This window comes from Rhodamnia argentea, chromosome 8 (genome assembly GCF_020921035.1).
Source record: "Rhodamnia argentea isolate NSW1041297 chromosome 8, ASM2092103v1, whole genome shotgun sequence".
NCBI classification, from domain to species: domain Eukaryota; kingdom Viridiplantae; phylum Streptophyta; class Magnoliopsida; order Myrtales; family Myrtaceae; genus Rhodamnia; species Rhodamnia argentea.
This window is the reverse complement of record NC_063157.1, coordinates 5,050,160-5,072,421: the sequence shown is the minus strand read 5'-3', so window position 1 is coordinate 5,072,421 and position 22,262 is coordinate 5,050,160. Positions and strand designations below refer to the sequence as shown.

Below are 22,262 nucleotides of genomic sequence, written 5' to 3'. Positions count from 1 at the left end.
AATTCCTGGCAAAATGTTATTAATATATTCATAAACGATTAAAATATCTATGATTGATTTCGCCTTCACGAGTGATGCGAGCAACCATTCTCTAAAAGATATTTTTCAAATTATTCATTTCCTACGAAATAAGAGTGTCCTTATCCCTAAGCTACGTTTGGCAGTCAAGACAAAAGTCAAGATATGATAAATTTTATCTTATCCCGTATTTAGTTCCTGCTCATAATAGGATATAGTGAGATATAAAGGGATATAACCTGGATATAATTATCCCATATGGGAGGTATGATAAAAGTGAATAGAATTTCTTTTGTTCATGGTATAGAAACTATTTTTTTGAATAATAAAATTCTTATATAATAAAATTAAAATAATAGTTATAATTAAATAAATTTGAATTCTAACGTTAAAAATAAAACTCAAAATAAAAAAAAACTAATTTTTCATTTTTATTTATTAAAAATTCTTATTCATAATTTAATTTTCTTTCTTCTTTGTCATACATAATTTGTATGTGTGTGTGTGTGTATATATATATATCCTAGTATCTATCTTAGTATCTATATCATTACATATTTTAAGTATAATAGTATTGTTTATTATTTAATGAAAAAATTTATTAAAAAATGATGGAAGGGAATCAAAATAATGATACAAAGAGATTTATAATTGAAAAATAAGTAAAAATGAAGTTAAGAACCTAGATTTTGAGTAAATATATTCAAACTTGAAGATGATTTTTCTAATTCTTGAAGAACGATGGACAATGAAATTTCTAAAAAAACTAACATCTCCATCTCCTTCTCCTTCTCCTCTATATCTTTAGTTCATGTGGAGTTTCATGATTGCTTTGTAATTTTTTAGTTCACGATCAAATTTTACGAGCGTTGAAACTTCTTCTCCTTCTTAGCTTTCCAGTTCACATCAAAAGCCTAAGAAAAGCAGAAAAAGAGACGAATCTCATTCTCCTCCGTAACTTTATGTTTCATGTTGAAGTTTAACAAATATAGCGAGAGAGACAAACTTTTTCATAGTCATAAAGATGAATGGTTATATTTTTCTAACCATTCATCTTTATGGCAAAATCTCATTCTCCTCTCACAAGATTTGGCTATGAATTATGAGATATTCTTACAATTTTCATTTGTATATTTCCAGATTCATTTACATTGATAAGTCGTAAATATCAAACAATGAAAATGATATGACATGAACATATCCAGCTCTATTATTGCAATTCATCAAATACTGGATAGGATATGGCAAAATCTCTGGATTTCATATCCAATCATATTCTGACTAGAAATCTGGATGACCAACCAAACGCAACCTTATTTTATTGGTTCAAAAATGTTTTGTTTATAATACTTATCTATTAATGGAATGCTTTAATTTCTTTTCAACTCTTATCAATCACTCACGTCCCAATTCAATGCAAATGAGACCAAATTGATATTCATCTGATTTCTTCATAGCATTATGGATCTGAACTATTCACCATATCTATTTTGTTGTAGGTTTGTCTCTTTTTAAGCTATTTGATGATCAGACATAAGGTTTCATATTTAGATTTTTTCACTCGGGGGACTTGATTTCTATGCTACTCAATGATTGAGTATAATATTTTTCATTGTGCAGTATTATTGTGAATCGGTATAAATTTTACCTCAAAGGAGGATATTATCGTTTCATACTGATAACACCGGTTGAATTAAATAAGAAAAATAGCTAAAATAACAAAAGTATTTTTATTGTAATTTCGCCCCACTGGGCGCGTATGAAAACACTTATGGAGCAGAAATCCGTTTGGTTACCCAATTCTATTTTTTTTTTACTTTTGAAGTATTTTTTTTACTTCAAAAGTAGTTTTGGAGACACTTGACGAAGTAAATTTTTTTTTAATCTCTTTTTAAAATTTAATTTCTAAAGCAGAAATGTTTATTATCGCAAAGCGAGTAGAACCACAAGCACATTGGGACAACTAGCTATGGAATATTCATCTTTGTGTGGTCGCGATGGAATCCATGAACCTTGCTCGTGGACTCCAAGCTCTAACAAAGAGATGTGTTCCATCCAAGCTATATGGGCCCCCTCGTTTTTCCCGACAAAAAAGTAATTTTGTTTTGTTATTTTCATTGTCTCTTCGTAATTTCCAAACTATGTTGGCCTGACCTGCAAAGTTTTTCTTCAATTCGAAGGTCGGACGAAAATGGACAATTTTGCTGCTGTATGGACTGATGTAAATTAGTGCCGGATGAACGACTACAGGCTAAAAGCACCAATTGATAACATCAATTGGTGCGATCTGTCCTAGCGATCTATGGTGCTTTTGCTCGTTAGTAATATATCGCAGAGGAACGAGGACAAAGATGCGATCGTGGGATGTAATTTTTGCGCGATGTAGTACATTCATGACAGGGCGTCGTTTTAAGTTTAAATGGGCTTTGAAAATGGATTTTGTTAACGAGTATTCCCGAACGCTCGTCACGCAATCAAACATAGAAAATTGCGATTCTTCAATGCAGTGCTTACTCGTATTATGTGTAATCGGCTCTTCGAAAATCGGAGAACTCTTCATTTAATGTTCTTTTCAAAATCCACCGAATAAGCAAAACTAAATAACTTTATGTATTGCGATTATGGACGCTCCATTGCCATAGAGGAGATGCAGCCTTGCAGGCAAGTGCAACCTTGGATCCACGAAGGCGAGGGAGGCCCACCCCAGCCCAGGCTTGGGCGTCCCTCGCTTAAGGTCGGCTAACGACGAGGCCCGGCGGAGGGCAAAAGAAAAAAAATAAAGAAGGAAAACATAAATAAATAAATAAATTCACAAAATTATTTAAAATTATCCACCTCAGCGCGGGTCGTGCTAAGTAGGACGGCTGGTGTCCACGTCAATAATTTTTGGCCGAAATTGCCGGATGGACGACTCGATTGACAAAATTAAAAAGTTTTAGAACCGATTGACGAAAGTGCAATGGGCTTAAGATTTTTTGAACAATTTTCCCTTAAAAAAGATCAAGATGGACTTATATTTGTCAATGGGAATTGGGAAAGAATGGAACTCTTGCAAAACTAATTGGCTTTCCGAACTTTTAAATGTCCTCCTGTTGAAGTTATACGTTCATAAAAAGGATTTATCTTGAAGGAGAAAAAAAATTAACGCAATGATATGAGGGATTTTCTATAGACCTGCCAAATTGTAGACTGCACTAGGGCTTGTTGTCTTGTGTGGCATCGTATGTTGAATTAGGATCTTGGCCATTTACTCGAGGTAATGAGAACGTCCCTCGAACCTGTCGAGATAGTGATATAAAAGCATCGTCTTGCTTTTCGTTGTTTAGTTTTATATAAGCTACATTAGGCCAGTCGAAATGGGTCATAACTCGTATTTGATGGGTTGAGCCACTATATTGGTTAATTGTGTTTAATAATGGGTCATAAATGGGTCGAGAATGGCAAATCCAAAAAATAGGGTGTTAAATGTGTTCTCGCTTTACCAAATCCAACCCACCTTTGTGACCTGTTCTTCACCCCATAGGAGAAAAAAATTGGCTCATCTTTCAAATCCAGAGTAGTCTTGATTGGCCCGCAAAATGGGCCCGAATTCATTCTCATTAAAAACATCAAGATGACTTCTTTTCTTCCCCATTGTTTGTTTTTATTTTTTATCGGTCTTGTAGGTTCGTTTGTTGATTATTGAAGCATATCTTTCTTTTGTTACATTTGGCATTGCTATTTCTATGAAATATTCTAATCTTAGTTCTTGTCATTGCAATCCATGGTCGTCATAAATCTTCTTCAATATCTTACATTCCATTATTTAAAAATTCCAATTCCTCCATGTTATTTTTTTTTTTTGGTAAGGCCAATTCCTCCATGTTATTTGCTACTGTAATTTTTATAAATTAACTAAGTTCCAACTTTCTCTTATTCTTTTTTGCGAACCGAAATAAAAAAAAATGAAAATTTTTTGCTATATTGGAAGCCAATTTTTTTTAGCATTTTATAGTCGAAATACCGATTTTCATAGGTTGGATTGAACATAAAATTATTTTAGTAAATGAGTCTGGTCGGGTATGGGCCACTAAATTTGTATTACATATAAATGGATTAAACGGGTCAATTTGGGTCGGACAATTTTCGACCCGACCCGCCTATTTGATGGCCCCTAAGATACGCACTATCACCAACGTAAGTTGATTTCAGTATGTTTTGATAATTGGATAGCCATCCGAAATCTATAGTGAACGCGCAGGTGGATTGTCCGGGAAATTTCGAACAGAGGACGATTATTTGCTTTATTAGGAACTCCTACTATGATGTCCGGCTGAAGTGCGAGCATTTTGAGGAACGACATCCATATTCCAACCGTGCTGTCGAAAGGATAAAGTGAAAACAAGATCATGGAAAAGGTACAAGCATCTTATACCCAGAAGACATCTCCAAGCAAAGAATGACTGAGGAACATGGTTAGCTTGAGGGAAGGAAAAAGGCTGGTTCTTATGAATTCCTTTATACCACTGTTTTAACCTTTTGCTACTCTAAACTTTGGAAATTCTTGCGAGACTCGCCCGTAGTGAGAATCCTAGAAAGTGGACATACTAAATGATGCAACAGGTTACAAGTTAAGATTGTAATTATAAGCCGGTCACGATCAGTAGCGATTAAAAACTCATCACGTCGCTAATGTCTCGATTATGTGAACCCGTCTTGCGTTCGGGTCCGAACTTCAGCAAAATTGGATTGGCTTGTTAATTGTTTAACCTACCAATGAGAAAAGGCATCGGATACTTTCTTGTCCCTCGGTCAAAATTTGGCTTAAACGAGAATCAATCCGGAGGAGAGGCACCCGTTTGAAGAAAAGCACAGAAAAAATGAACAAAATATAAAGCTTACGTGGTAGGAATACCACGTAAGCATTTTATATGAACACTACATGTGAAATTGAAAGGCCACACTACAATTCCAAAACCTCGTACGTTAGACGCCACGAGATTCCCGCCATCGCACGGTGGTATAAAAAAAAGGTACAGCCAAAGCAGCACAAACAGGTTGGGAGAAAAATTCTTTACCAAAAAAGAAAAAGAAAAAACAGATTGGGAGAAAAACGAAACGGAAAAAAGAACAGAAATCTGAGAAAAAGCAGGGCGAGAATCGGGAGAAAGAGAGAAAGAGCGACCGACGTTGGAGTTGACGATGAGAGACGGGTGGCGGGGAGGCTCTCGCGAGTACTCCGACGGTGCTCTCAGCCCCGGCATTTTCTCCTCTCCTCCGGCGACTTCGACCTCCGGAGCTCTCCAATTGAAACGGCGGAGATGACAGAGACAGAGAGACTGAGTGACGTCTGTATCTTTCCTCTTATTTTGTTATTTATTCTTAGGTGCTCTATATTTTTCCGAACGGAATGCCGACTCTGATGCCAATTTATCTTTGGCCGATGGACCAATTCATGGATGACAATGACATTCGTTCTTTCACGTGATATGAATAATTAATTTTTTTTTTTAAAAATGATCAATTACAGCTTATATCAATTCAAATAATTAATTAATAAAAAAATATTTTCATTTTCGACAACAACTAAATTTCAATATTCTCACAAAACGACTAAAATTCCCGCCATTCGTTCATCTTCGTTAGCGATACAAGCAATCACTCTCTAGAAAATATTTTTTAAATCATTAATTTACTACGAAGGAAAAGCAACTCATCACTCATGCACAAAATAATATTTTATAATAGCATTTATCCATTAATAGTATGTTTTAATTTTTTTACTCTTGTCAATCAATTCCGTCGCAATTCAATGCAAATGTGACCAAACAGATTTTCATCTGACTTCTTTATGGAATTATGGAACTGAACTATTCACCATATCGAATCTCTTATAGGTTTTTATCTATTCTCAATGATAATAGAAACGGCGATTTGAATATAACAAGATATCTTACTTGTTGACCTATGTCTGTACTTTTTTTCCCAAAAGAAAAAAAAAATGGGCGGCCAATTAGCTGCTTGATCCCATACTCGTTGCACAATAATCGGTCTTGGACAATTTTGCTGCTGTATGGACTGATGTAATTAGTGCCGAATGAGAGACTAAAGGCTAAAAGCACCAATTAATAATATCAATTGGTGCGATCTGTCCTAGCGATCTTTGGTGCTTTTGCTCATTAGTAATATATTGTAGCAGAATACGGACAAAGATGCGTCGTGGGATATTATTTTCGCACCCTACATTGGGAGCGGGACAGAGAATTAGAGGGCCTGGAAAGTCCTTTTAAGTTTAGATGGGCTTTCGAAATGGATTTTGTTAACGAGTGTTCTTGAACAATCATCAAGCAATTAAACTTAGAAAGTCGCAATTCTTCGATGCAGTACTTCCTCGTCTTTGAAAATTGGAACATTCTTCGTTTAACACAGCTCTAGAGGCATTCATTCACGAGACTCTATTCAACCATATTAGTAGTAGTTCGCGCTATATACATGCCGAAATAAAACATTTGGTGAGGAATTTATGAAAGAATGAATGAAAATTCCAAAATGAATTACAAACTATAGAGTGTCATGTATTTTCATCATATTTTAAACTATTAGCTTTGATATTTAGTTAAACTAAGTAAAATTTTCTTTATTCGGTACAACTTATTCACCTAATCAAATAAGCGATACTTTAAACTTTAACTAACTTTCTAGAAACGTTATACTCTATTATATGTAGTTAATAATATGTATTTTCTATCTATTTCAATTTTGCATTTAGCGGAGTTTTTACATTAAGAACATGAATATCAAGAAGTCCGTGCTTTGTTATTCACTTAATTATATGAGGCTATGAGCTATACTTCATTCAATGAAGTAAGCTCTATGCAGATTATAAATGGTCTGCTTATAAATTAGATACGATGTTATCGTTTTTACTTTTCATCTTACTCAGTCATGATTCATATATGCCCTTGCTTTTACTCTCACAAATTATTTTCAATCTAAATCATCTTCCTCTTGATTTCTGCCATCATATCTATTATGATCGATTTTTTCCTATCTTGTTCTGAATCGGCGCGGCTACTTTTCTTCATTTTGATATCTTTGATGCAATCTTCGTCGGCTGTGCGATATACCCACCGCTTCTTCACGAGCCATCCATTCTTTTATAACATAGCACAGAGATTACATGTAACATAAATCACGGACACATTCACAAAGTACAAGAAAAACTCTCATCACAATCATACGATGAACATGGGACGATTACGCTGACGGGGGGTCACGTGAAATTGTAAATTTGCTGAGAAAGGATTGCGATTCAGACGATTGTCGGCTTTACCGAGCTAGTGGATTCACACAGCGAGCCCTCGCATCTGGTACTCATAATACATGCCCCATTCATGTCTGTAGAGACAGCCGAAATGAGCCATCAGTAGCCAAACAAAGGCAAGAAGCTCACCACCTTCGCTTAGCACCTGCACATGCGCCTCTCCCTTAACATGACTTGCTGCGTATGACAGCATCTCCACCCACACTCCGCTCATCACCTTCCACTTTATTTCCCCGAGGCTTTCGATCTCCTGGGCCAACTTGATCCCCTGGCGGAGGGGGGATTGGGAGTGGATACTTTGGCTCGATTGTCCAAAGCGAACTTGATATAATTGCGTGCATAGCTCCTTCACATCCTTGGTCCGATGAGAGCGGATGTGCTCCCGTAGCTCACGCACCGTCTCCCAAGTTGTGATCTGGGCAATGCCCGTCACGGCAGATATCACCTTAAGCCGATTAAGTAAAAGATACGTCACGTAGTCGGAGAGGATCTTGCTGAATTCCCATTCTTCGTCCCATTCTTCGGGTGTCTCGATGTTATACCATATTTCCGTAGCAACATGCCACACTATAACACTGGTGTCATAATTAGCCCTGGTGACATATTGTAAAAACTTGCTAGAAATACTCCTAGGCAGTGTATTTTGGAGACACAGATCACCTCTAGCCTCAAATATCTCTCTGACCTTTGTCGAATCATCCGCATTCTCAGATTTACGTTTTACCTCCTTAAAGATAAAGATCCATAGCTCCTTGATAAAGGGATTCTTGGACACGTGCCTAGAATTGGCAAGCGTTGATATTTTGGATCTCGTGTTCCTCGATCCAAAGACTCTCACGATTATCTCACTAGCTTGCTGGAAACAAGAGATGATCCTCGCAGTCACACATAACGGAAACCAGCAGACATCAGAAAAACCAAAGATGCGCCCATGCCAGCTAAGCTTATACATCTTTCTTGGACTCTCACCAAAGCTCTCGGATAAAAGGTTGCAAGCAAAGATGGATTCTGACCACCTTTTAAATATTAATCGTGTATTGAACGCCTTGTATGTACCCCTTACATAAAGCTCTGATGTACAATTGGCAAAATGGGGCTTCATCAGGCAATCCAAAGCTTGGAAAAATGCAGAATTGATTCTGGCGACAATCCAATCGGAGAAAATGAGCATGAACAGAGCAATCAAATCAAGAGCAATCCCTCCAAAAAGAAGAAAATAAGTAATTTCCACATCAAGTTTGTGGAGCCGATGCTTCTTTAAGCGATAGAACAGGACGAAAGCCATATTAAGATCAGTAAAGGCCATGAAGCGGAGAATAAAGCTCCACTTGGAGCGTATTGCCAAAGCTTTTGTATGGAGCACCTCATAAATGAAATGTAGTTCGACTGATATCACTCTCAACGCATCCACCGCAGAAACATAGTGGAAATATTTGCGGCTCATTTCCCGTTCTTGACAAGTGAACATGAGATCTCCGAGAAAGACCTTAAAGATTTGAAAGAAGTTGTAACCATGCTTCACCACAGTACTCTCTAAAAGCTTCACTTCTTCTTGTTCTCCTTCTTCTCCATCTTCACCTAGAACATCAAGTTCTTGAACCAACTCGTTATAAGCATCCTCAGAAAACGTGTCATGTGAGAACACCCATTCCCCGAGCCTCGGGAGGCTCGAGAGATTAAGTGCCGATATCCTCTCCGCATTTTTTATGACCGCGGCAAGAAATACTAGCATTGTAGGGATTACCAGCAACTTGTTGACGGTAAATATTTGCATGAAGACATAGATGGCAGCACCGATTTGGAAGGTGAGGCTGAGCAGGTGCCGTCCCCAAAGCGAATTATCCTCCATAGAGAACGAGGTGATGGTGTCCGTACCACCAAGATGTAACAAGAGAAATGAGGCCCAAAACGCTTGAAGTGCTCCGTCTACTTCAGCTCCACGAGCAGACGAATTGCTTTGGTTGTGAGAGATAAGCCCGATTGCGAATGCAGCTACCCGATCAGCCGACAAATAGGCCAACCACAAGAGGACGTTCATGCGACGGTCTGCTGTTTTCTTTCTAATTGGTGCAAATAGAATGAGAAAGACCCGAAGCGAAAGGCTCGGTATGACGAAACCTCGGATGTTCCATTTGCTCCACAAATTCGAAAGGAAGCTAAAAGCCATGTTTTTGCTTAGTTTGAATTTTAATGCTCTTCTCTAATACAATTTTGGTGTCAACAGATCATACATATAGAGAGATGTTGAGATGGCTCCTTGCACTTTGTCCAAAGATGGCATCTATTCGAAAAACCAAGAAGATAAAAGAATTGTGAACCAACCATCCAGCGAGCACAAGTAAAGTATATCTTGCGTTAAATGGCGGAAGAAAAGTATCTCATTCATGGTTGATGCTTATTACTTTGTGTCAGGTTGATGTTTAATCGTCAAATAAGTCCTACCTCAATTCTAGTTGCACTTCCACGACTACATGAGTATCAAACTATGAATCTTCAATATCCATGATTAGTTTAGTGAAATGATCCAAACAAGACACTTGATATTATTGATGGAGATGAGACTATCTAGTGAGTCATATGAATGTTCTTGTAAGATAGGGAAATGTTTTTCCGACAGGTATTATCGAAACGGTACAATCTTAATTGTAGATTCACAAATCATAATCAGGTATTTTGCATAAAACATTCATTGATTGTGAGATCTTGAGATCAGAAATGACTGACGGCATTGTCTGACTGTCGAGCGAAATAGTTCTCCATAAAATAAATGGGTTATCCTTCGCATTAGGAAAATAAAATCCTATGAACCTAAAAAGGCCAAATTTGTAATTATGTAGACGCTAGAACAGGTCCCCTCTGGTCGTGAGGAAGAAGACGGCCCAAAAGAGAAAAGAATAAAAAAAATAGAGAAAAATAAAACAGACATAAAAATAGAAAATCAGAAAAAAGGGATATAAAAAAATAAGTAACAAAAAAATTCGAAATAATAAAAATTGAAGTTGCGTCTGATATCGTGTTGTGCTAAATGTATGGGCTTGTGTTTGAAATCTGATCATGATTGGGCTTTAAAGTTGGGCCATTTCTTGAAATTGTTAAAGAAATAGGTTTGGGGTCAAGCTCAATGATTGTTCTTTTGTCTTAGACCAACTTGGGCCCTAAGGCCCGAGTTGGGCGCTTATGAGACCGGCCCGGATCATTTTTTGAATTAAATAAATCGAAAAGAAAAAAAAAAAAAAAATCGAAAAAGGAAAAAAAAATGGTAAAAATTGCAGAAAATCCCTAAAAATAGGAAAAACTTCTATTTCCCCCCCCATTTTCCTAGTTTTGTACTTAGATCCCCCCAAATTCCAATTAAAATCCTGATTCCATGTTTCTATAAGCCTTTAGTGCTTTACTAGGATTTTCCGATGCGATTTGTCCCTTGCCATTGACTCCTTAATTGTGCACATTATATGCCTTGATTGTGATTGATAGGATAAACTCACATTTGCATGAGCACTTTAGAAAAAAAAAACCCAATTCTGATATTGAAAGGGCGTCGGTGGATATATTGACGTAACCAAATTCCCAGACCCTTAATCTATGGTTGGGTAGAATCGAATGGTTTCTCCCCGGACCCTTAATTTTCAAAGACTGTTGTGACTCTTTTTGCATGTACACATACACATGTCACCGATCACATTAAGATTGAAACCCATTTTTCTCCCGCCGCAGATTTGGTATGGGCCCGAGCTAAGTATGTCCCGGAGGCTTAGTAGTTGATTAGCCCACCACTCGATACCTTAGAGATCGAGGTTAGTCGCGACGGCCCATGGTGTTAAGTGGGTTTACAAGAAGAAGTATAAACCCAACAGTCAAATGGACCATTACAAAGCCAGGGTAGTCGTAAAAGGCTTGAAGCAAAATCCAAATTCCCCACTTAGACTTCATTAAATGAACCGCCACATACCACCGCCTTAGTAAGAGCAAAGTTCTACTTTTCCTTTTAAACTAAACAATCAATTATATTATTTCTAACAGCCTCCCTTAAAATTGATTTTGAAAGTTCATAATACCACGCATCATCTTGAATTTCTCGAATAAATCTACCTTCAATGGTTTTGTTAAGATATTTGCAATCCGACCTTCGAATTTACGTAAATCAAGCTCATTCTCACCATCTTTGACCAGCTCACGAATATGCTGATGACTTGATATTACAGGAAACTACGAAAAAATGTTTCTTGAATTCAAGGAGGCCATGACTAGCCGATTCGAGATGACAGACTTGGGATTCATGTCATATTTTCTAGGGCTATTGAAGTGAAGAGACAAATGATGGCATATTTATCTTGCAGCAAAAATGTGCTAATGATATTTGGTAGCAATTTAATATGGAATCGCTCAAAGCAATTCGGACTCCCGTAGCGTAACTGTTGGAGAAGAAAGAAGGAACTAGTGAGCTAGTAAATCCCAATTATTTCAAAAGCATTATTGGCAATTTAAAATATTTGACCTCTGCTAGGCTGGATATCACTTATGGCATGGGAGTTATTAGTTGGATCATGGAGAAACCATATCAATAACGTTGTAGTTAGCAAAAAAAATTCTACGGTGTGTTAGTGGGACTCGTAATCATGGAATTTCATACTCTTACACCGGCGATTTCAGTTTAGTGGTTATACTGACAGTGAATGGGTAGATGATATGGAAACATGGAAGATTACTTTTTCGAATATGCGTTCTTTTTCAGATCATGAGTGATTTCTTGATTCTCGAAAAAATAGCAAATTATTGCTCGATAGCTGAAGTAGAATATATAGCAGTAGTTTCGTCATTTTTAACTTTTCAAACTTTTTGTCTTAGGCAAGAAGCAAACTCCTTGTCTTAGGCAAGAAGCAAGGTAGGAGTTTTCCTTTAGTTACATGAGGAAGTCTTATGTTTGTTGTAAGCCATGGTAGAAAAAGTGAGAGAGAGAGAGAGAGAGAATTGAAAGTTAGAGAGAAAAGTTTGCTTGTATTTTTCTCTCTGTGTAAAATCTTTGCAAAGGCATTTGAAATACTACTTCTCTCATCTTTGTATACTTGTGTTCTCTCCACATCAAACCCTTCAAATTTTCTCATCTTTTTGGTTCCTACATTCCTTGAATGTACCTGTTCAGCATCTAATTAAGTTAATTTTGCAGTTTTATGAATAATCGTTGCTCTGATGAGTAAGTTATTTCTAGTTAATAATATTTTATGAATGCTCTGAGGCCACTATGAACCAATTGAATCCTGCTATCGATTCCGCCATGGTGTAAACACATTGCTACCACTCGCCATTCTCGTAGAAAAGAAGCTTCGATGCACCAACCTAATCCCCTTCTTGAACTATACACCCAAAGGAAAAAATTGATTTGACTTTAAGATTTATGAAGAAATCAGGACGGCTTCAAATTTTATTGCATACATCTTTTTTTATAAATCAAAGAAAAACTTGATTTGATTAAAAAAAAATACATATCGATGCCAATCGACCCCCTTTTTTCATCTCAAAAGAGAAGATTATCGTTTCATATAAATAAACTTGGGGAAAACTATCAAAAAAAGCATAAATTTATTACTATTGCGCCAATTCAATCTTAATTTTATTTTTGTAAATTGAGACATAAAATTTTTATATTTGCGCCAATTCAATCCATTTGGTCGGCCAACACCGACGTAGACAAATTTTAATATTTTTTGAATTATTTATTTTTTTTCTTTCTTATTCTTTTTGTTTTTCTTCGATTGGCTGGCGAGGGTCATTGGAGCTCCCCAGCCTTGAGTGAAGCCATTGCGGCTGTGGGCGAGACCTTGGCGAGGTTGCTTCGTGATGGGTTCGTTAGGTGCAGGGATGGGTTCACGATGGAGATCCTCGTTACCCGGTAGAGTTTGCAAGGGTTCGCATGGTTGCCTTGGTAGGCGGTATTAGCCTTTGCGCCACGTGAGCGCCAGTGGGTCAAATGGATTAAATTGCCACAAATACAAATGTTTAGAACTCAATTGGAAAAAAAAGATTTAGGACTGAATTGATATAATTGCAATAAGTTTAGGATTTTTTTGGTAATTCCCATAAAATTGATATACTATTTAAATAGAAAAAAAAGAGCTAAAATAACAAAAAAAATTTACAGTAATTTTTTCATGGTTGATTTATTGTCGCAAAGTTAAAATAACCACAAACACATTGGGACAATTGATTTTTTCTGATTTTGTTCCCCGAATGAGTTTTACTGAATTAGAATGTGTTTAGTAGCTGCATAAAGTTTCTGTTTTTAGAACAAAAATGCGTTTGGTAACCGCACAAAATTTGTGTTCTTGTAAATAATTTCTCTTCCGAATTTTTATCATTTAAGTCAAATAATTTTTTAGTTACTTTATGAAATTTCATCATATATTTCGAATTAAATGAATATCAATTCATGTTGATTCTCTTATATAACATACTGCATATTGCAAATAAAATTTGTTGGTCCTATTTTCTTTAATTGCTGTGTTCAAATGAGTCATTTTGAGTTTAAAAAAGGAAAGATCATGTTGAATTAATGTGTGATTTTAGATTAGCTCGGGCCCTCCTAGGCCTATATCAAATCGCAACGATGGAATATCGGATTCGATTTTAGTGTGATCGGTGGCATGTATATGTATACATGCAAATGAAGTTGCCACCAGTCTTTGAGGAAGGTAGACCGAAAACTTTATTGAGCAATCGGGGAGAAACCATTCGATTCTATGCAACCAGAGAAATCTTGGGTTTGGAGATTTGGTTATGTCGGTTTCCACCGATGTTCTTTCGGCACTAAAGTTGAGTATTTTTTAAACGTGTTTCATGCAAATTTGCAACTCATTTTTAGCCCTATGAGGTAAGCCAATACTAAGTTTTCATACAAGTTATTTTTGTCTTTTTTCAAATTTTCTAAAACTACACTCAATCTAAAGTACCTAAACCTAAGCAAATCACAATCAATGAAATCAAGTGCACAATCAATGAATCATGACATTGATAAATTACATAATAAATCTCTAATAAAATCCTAAGAGCTTAGAAAAATGTAGTTCGGGTTTAATTTTAAAGGTATTTACGATTTTCCTAAAAAGAGAAAAATCTATGAAATTTAGAGAATTTTGGCCCAAATTTATGAAAATGAGTTCAAACTAGCCTAATCTAAGCTTATTCTATTTTTAGGGATTTTCTGAAATTTTTCTAATTTTTTAGAAATTTTTCCAATTCTTTTCATTTTTTTAATTTTTTAATTTTTATTATCTTATATATTTTTATTTGAAAATGAGATCTTGTTCTATTTTAGGTTGAGAAAAAAGTGATGAGAAAACCGAAAGGGAAAAGTTAGAGATGTAGGACTTCATTTGTTTTGTGATTCTTTTTCCGGAACCAACTATTTTTTTATTCTTGTTTTTACTTCAAAACTGTTCCCGAAAACAGAATTAGAATCAATATCATTTATGTTACCAAATATGATTCTCATCCTTTTTTGATCTAAAAAACAGAGTCAGAGAACTAGAATCGTTGCCATGTAAGCCCCTTGCTATGGAATTTTCATTCCTTGCCCTCTTTTGTTGTTTATTTAATTGAATGGTCATGATAAAATCCATGAACCTAGCTTGTGGACTCCATGCTTTGTCAAAAGAGATGTGTTCCAAGCTTCGGGCGCCCTCAATTTTCTGACAAAAAGATCATTTTCCATGTTATTTTTACTAAGATAAAAGCCAAAAAAAGAAAAATCAAACTTTGCTTATCATGACACATTTATCTCAAACTTTTTTCTTTGACACAAAAAATTTCAAACTTGCACATGCGTGGCACATTTACCCTCCTTCAAAGTTTCGTCAAATGAGGATAGTAAAATATCTATTTACACAAATGCATGAAAGTAAACAATGTTGACATGGTGTCTACGTGGCTTAAGTGAAGTAAAAACTAAAAAATCATCTAGAACCTTGATGGATAGTAAATGTGTCATAAAAGTAGAAGTTTAAGGTTTTTTATGTCACAAGAGAAATTTTAGGATAGATGCATCACAATGATAATAGTTTGTTATTTTTTATGTCACAAAAAAATGTTCAGCATAAATGTATCATTGTCGGTATACGTGTCAAATAGGTGGGTTAGATCGAATATGGTCCAACTCATATTGACCATATTAACTTGTTTTGACCCATTTTTATGTAGTATAAATGTAATAACACATATCGGACCCAATCCATACCCGACGTGACCCATATTACTTAAACACTCTTACATTTAACTAAATCATTCCGACCAAAAAAAAATAAAAATTAAACCCATGGAATATTTGTTTCTTATAATTTTTTGAGAAAAATTATTAGCAATAAAAATCTAGTGAATTTTTTAAAAAATATATATTATTTTATTAATTTATTTTCCTTTTTTTCCTCCAAAATTGGGTGGCCGAAGACAGTGATTGGCGGTTGGTAATGGAGGGCAGCAACGAACGACAGCGGTTGATGGGGGCCGGTGGCGGGAGGCGGCATATGACAGGCGACGATTGATCACATTCTACTTCTTTGAATAGTTTTTATATTTTTTAACTTTAATTTTTCTTTCTTTCTTTTACCTATAAAAAAATATAAACTAATAAATTTTACAAGCTTAATAAATTGTAAATGGATTGGGTTTTGGGTTGTAAATGGGTTTGCGACCTATTTACAACCCACATATAATTAGGCTTAAAATTCAAACATATTAACAACTCATTTATTAGAACTTGAGTAACCCATATTTGATCTATTTTATTGAATATGATTTTTCAAACCATATTGACACCTCTAACCGTCAATATAATTTGAAGTTTTTTTGCGAATTTTTTCCTTTTTATTATGGCCTGGCCTCGCAAAGTTCTTTTTTCCCCCAATTTGAAGGTCGGACGAAGATAGACAATTTTGCTGATGTATGGACTCATGTAGTTAGTGTCGGATGAAAAGGAGTTCTTCAAGTGACTAGACGCTAAAAGCACCATTAGAAAATATCCTTAGTAGTTAGTATTTTTTTTGTTTTTGGTCTATTAGTTAGTATTGAGGGCACATATGTTTGGTAATGTTTGTTTGTGCTTCAAAAGTGTCCGACCGTGAAGAAAAAGGTGAAAAATGAGCCCAACAACACCACATGAGAAAGAGTGATGGTAAAATTTGAGAAAATTTCAAATAAAAACTTAAAGTGCATTTGTTTTCTTAAATAAGGGTTTAAAATGGACTTTGTTTCAAATAAGGGTCCGAAGTGCCTTCATTGTTTTAAAGAAGGGCATGATCAAACAGTATTTTCGTCTTTTTACTTTTTTAAAAAAAAAATTCTTTTTTTCTTCTTCCCCTTCGCATCCCTCTCCCAGCCCTAGTGTCTTTTGCAACTCTCGACACCTTCATCTTCTTCAACCCTACATCTTCCGCAACCTTGGACGTCCCTCCTAGCGGAGTACAGTGGGCAACTAGAGTCGACGTCGGCTGCAAGCATGGCGGCAAGGATGCCCCCGACGAGGGTCTCGACGAGGGTCTCGACAAGGACATCGAAGAAGTCATTGTGGAGGCATGGGGGTGGTCCCGAGACGGATCTGGTCCTCGAGGTGGACGAGGGCGACACCGGTGACAATGCAAGTGGTCCCACCACCATCAATGCAGATGAGGCGGTTGAGTTTGGCGTCCTCGTGGTAGGATGGCCGGTTATGCTTGAGCTTGGTGAAGATCTCCAAAACCGAGCAAGGCCTTAAACCCTAGTAACATTTTGACCCCAAGTTCGGGGCTCGTGGTGGACCTTCTCCCTTTTGCCTTTTCCCCTTCCCGGGGGCTACGGAAGTGGGCAGATGACTTTGCTGCTTTGATGACATAATAGTTGAAGAAGTTAGAACATATTGAACACAACAACCTCAAAGAGATGGTCTTTTCTTAATCCTGTTTTCGTTTGTTTAGTGGACCATATGAATGGCTCAAGGAATTACTGGGTTTGGGTACTGTTAGGAGTGTTGAGGGAGCTCGAGTTATTGCAAAAGCTTAAAGAACTGCATTGCATGCAGTACTCACTTCATGTTGACCCAAAAAGTCTTTTGAATTTGTAATTACTTATTAAGAGGAATTTCTGCAGGATTAACTTGTAAAACTACACAGATTGAACAAGCTATGTGATTCAACTTCACCAACAAGTCAAGATACAGATCTTTGATACACATATCGGATCAAAGAATGGGACAAAAAGAAAAACATGTAAGAGTTTTCATAATGTGGGCTAAATTAATTGAAATTGTAATTACCGTTTTTATGGGGCTGATCTAATTAAAGGATGGATATAAGGATTAATGGGTCAAATATGGGCTTGACTAATGTGGTCCGAGTTCACCCCTGCCCGTGATGAGAGGGCCCAGCTAAAACTCTATAAATAGGGTTAAGGCACCCCCTCTAACCCTAATAACTTCATACGCCATTTATTCTCCTCATCGACGCCAAGCATTTGGAGGGCGATAAAGGGCAAGCGCTTGAGCTTTAGATCGTCAGATTTCCGCATCAAGAACGACGAATCCTAATCGGGTGCACAAATTCCTTTCCTCTATTGTTTTGTTTCTAGTTTTCAATTACAACGATCTTAAGGTGTTGTTTGCAACAATGGGAGGCCGTTTGGACGGCCAATAGTTGGTATTAGAGCAGCCGTAGTTCGAAGCTAGCACCTTGAGTTTATGCTTGTTTTTTGGAGATTTCGTCCAACGAAACTTGAATATTTTTGCATACTTGGATTCTACTTGTTGAGCCGAGCATTTTGGTGGGTAGCGCGCCTCCGGGGGAGGACGAAAGCCGCCACACGCGCCGACGGGGGGCCGAAACAGCGCGTCCCACGCTTCCCTATGCGCTGGTGCGCTGCGCCGCCTCGGGCGAGTACGCAACATGCGTGCGCCGAGGCGCTTACACTAGCTAATCGGCCACTAATACGTGCTAGCCCGATAGAAGGCGGAGGGGCCACCGATATCATCAATGACGTCAACATGCATTGCCTTTGACCGTTGACCGGTTCGACCGGTGGGTAGTGGGACGAGAGGTTGGGTCGGCGATGAGCCGCTCGGGCGGTGCATGTAGGCGCGTCCGAGCTTTGTTTGGGGCGTTCTTGGTACCGTTGTGCTCATATTGAGATTCTCTACACTGTGGTATATTTATTTTAAATTGAAAAAACCACCAAAAATCCTAAACTATGCCAACTGTGACACATTTATCCCAAAAAATTTTTTGTGACACAAAAAACCCCAAACTTTTACTCATGTGACACATTTACCCCAAATTTTTTCTTATGACACCAAAAATCCTAAACTTATACCCATGTGACATATTTACCCTAAGCTATTTTTTTGTGACATAAAAAATCCTAAACTTGTATCCGTGTGACTCATTTACCTTAAAATTTGGGATAAATGTGTCATATGCTTACAAGTTTGAGGTTTTTAGCATCACAATAAAAAGTTTGGGGTAAATGTGTCGCACAGGGTACAAGTTTGGGGTAAATGTGTTACACGGGTACAAGTTTAGGATTTTTTGTGTCATAAAGAAAAATTTGGTGTAAATGTGTCACAACGGGCATAGTTTGGGATTTTTGGTGGCTTTTTTCCTTTTAAATTTTTGGAGCTTTTAAAGATTAAAAAATGCATAAAAACCCCACATATGTGTACTTTTAGGGGTATTTTGGACATTTTTTGCCTGAATTTCCATACGATTTCGGAAATACTAAGACTAGCTCACAAGAATATGACCACATATAGAATGTGTAGAGTATTATTAAGTGTGGGCATGTAGAAGGTTCAACATGCATCATGGCTAGAGCAATGTTAATGGCATCCCTTGTGATTTTAGAATAAAGTGTCCCCATAATCAGGTCTAAAATCACTTGGATATAGTAAATGTGAGACATAAAGTTTATATCCCCAGTGTAAGAGAGTTTCAAAGATTCAATTGGGCGGTGACCGCCAAAGTAGCACACCTAATTGGGTTTGAGAAATATCAGTCCTATATTGTGGTGGGATGTCTCTTGTTCTAATGCGTGGTCATACTTTCAAAGGAGGTGATTGTGTGTTGGTTCATGGAGGGATACATGTACGACATATGTTTGGGGATTGACCAACTCTAGTGATTCATACATCTAAATGTGGTGATTCATGAAATTGGAATATATTCTCATGACCGCTGTCATGTGGAGAGTTTACTGTTGCATGTCATATATTCTGTCCAAAGGTGATTATATGATGATGTATGTAACTCTCAAGATGTGTACTTATGCGGTTTTAAGTTACACAATACTGATTCACGAGGGTCACGTGCACAACATAAAATTGAGAAATAATTAACCCTAGTGGTTCATTCACCCAAAGGTGGTGATTCACAAAGGTTGACTTCATTCTCATTATGAGCTGTCATGTATAAAGTGCACATTATGTATTCCGCCCAAAGGTGACTACATGATGATGCGCCTAACCCTCAAGATGTGTACTTATAAGGTTCAAGTTATACAGTACTTACATGATGCCATTAGTATACATTACTTGTTAAAGTAGTCGCATTCTCTGTAAAGGGCAAATCCATTAAGATTGAAGTTTTAGACTTTGTGAAGTAGGTAGAGGATTTTATGTTTGGAATATAGCTGGCAGAAGTTTATGTTGCTTTTAATAAAGATAAATCGGCATATTTTATTGCCGATGGTACGGTGCCCAAGAAGGCACATTTTGTTGCATGGGTTAAGAGCAATCGGATTTGCTCGTTATTTCAGAAGCAATCCATTACGTACCACTTTCAAAGTGAGTTGTTGGCCGATCGCACCGCTACGTAGATGATGGAAGCCTTGGTGGCTTGGAACCGTGTCTCGTCTAGTGTTGATATTGTGATACATCTACGAGGACTCTTTAATATAAGGTTAGATGGTTCTTGTGAAATTATAGATTACGTCATGAGGATGGTGGCCACCTAGAGTAAGAAGTTTAAAAATCATACTCATAAAGGAACTCATAAAACCAATGTCATTCGATAGTTTTGGTCCACGAGATAACATCTTTTAAGAAGAATTGTGACCACAACTTCTTTTGTAAGAAGAAAGGTCACATAAAGAAGGACCGCAACAAATACAAAGCTTGATCATCTGAGCATACATGTAATGGTTCTTTGGCTTTGATTCGTGAATCTAATCTATCAGAGGCCTCATCCAATTTATGGAGGCTAGATAAGAGGTCCAACCAATTGTATTGCATTCACCATATAGGAATGCATGAATCGTAAGAAGCCAAATCAAGATGAATCAAAGCTCACTGTGGGAAACAACAATAAAGTTAACGTTGAGTTCGTGAGAGGTGTCATTTTAATTCCAATTTTTGGTTTTGATTTGACATTAAGGAATGCATTTACCGTACCTTCCTTTAGACGGAACTTAGTTCCGTATTATATTTGGACGTGTACTGTTACTCTTTTGAACTAAAAGAACAACGATATTTTCGTGTTTTTATGTCAAATAAGGTCAAGCTCTTGAATATGTCTAATGGATTGTACAGATTGTGCTTAACTCCTAATGATATTTACGTCGCTTATACGGCTAAAAGGTTATTTCCAAGATACCTCTACATAAAGAACAGTTTTACGCACCGTGACATAAATGACCCGGCCACTTATCTAGGGAAAGAGTGGGAGGCTGATAAAGGCTAACATTCTATCTGCTCTTAAATGTGACTTAGAGATTTGCATAGATGCTTGTAGAGGTAAAATGATCGAGATAAAGGAGAAAATTGCAGTCCGTAGTTCTAACCTATTGGAGGTCATTCAGACTCATATCAATGGACCTATACGACAACCTTGTGTTGAAAATTTTATTTCGACACATTTATTGATGGCTTTTCTCATATGGTAATGTGTACTTGATTAAACAAAAGTCTGACTTTCTTGACAAAATCAAGGTCTTCAGGCTGAAGTGAAGGAAAAGTTGGGAAAAGTTATAAAGGTTGTCGGATCCGATTGATGTGATTAGTATTATGGCAGACATGGCAATGCTGGACGGTTTAAAGGGTTATTTGCCATATACTTAAAGGATTCGGGGATAGTAGTTAAGTTTACTATGCCCGAGATTCTTAAACAAAATGGTGCGGCCGAAAGACGCAATCGCACTCTTAAGAATGTAACGAGGAGTATGATTAGTAGAATGAACCTACATGGTGTCGCGAACCTCCCGTGAGCGAGGGCTAAAGGGTCGCCCTTCCGGCACGATTGCATGTTTATCTTCGGACGCGGACCTCTCCCAAGGCCCATTACCCAAATCGCAACGAAGGATAAAATCGCGATTGACCTTCGGTGCGGTCTAGTGACATGTGCTACGTGTGCATGCCAAGGAGTCACAACCAATCGTTTCGTGGAAGGTGCTATTGGAAACCCTATAGAATAGTTGGGAGCTTCTATTCGATTCTACGAGCACTAGAGAAATGGGATCGAGGACTTAGTTATGCCAACTATCGGAGTTGACGCCCTTTCAGCACCTAAGTTGGTTGAATTTTCTAATCTCGATATTTCATGCGGATGAGTTGGGGTACGAATTCTAAATCTAAGATTTCATGCAGATAAGAGCAACTACCCTAGCAAACATGATCAATCAATGCACAAATCAAGGAATCCAAACATGCGGATAAATCGCATCAAATCAACATGACATTCTTAGTAAAGCCCTATTAGCTTAGAGAACAGTCAATCACAGCTCGGAGGGTAACCATGGATGATTTGGACATGATTTGCCCATAAGGGGCAAAATCGTAATTTTGAGAAAAGTCGAGGATGGTTTGCCAAAAAGGGCGTAATCATCATTTCAAAAGAGATCCGAAGTGAGAAGCATCGAAAATAGGATTGGCCACCTAAACCGGTCCATCTTCTAATTTTCGACATTTTTTGGAATTTCCTAGAATTTTTTGAAAATT

General features: G+C 37.1%; 1 protein-coding gene across 1 annotated transcript; it reads right to left on the bottom strand.

The window, feature by feature from the left end:
* Positions 1–7,343: 7,343 nt before the first annotated feature.
* LOC125316180 lies at positions 7,344–9,359 on the bottom strand. Its single transcript, XM_048283695.1, has one exon. It carries the CDS (start codon positions 9,357–9,359, stop codon positions 7,344–7,346), a length of 2,016 nt encoding a protein of 671 aa, XP_048139652.1.
* Positions 9,360–22,262: the final 12,903 nt, after the last annotated feature.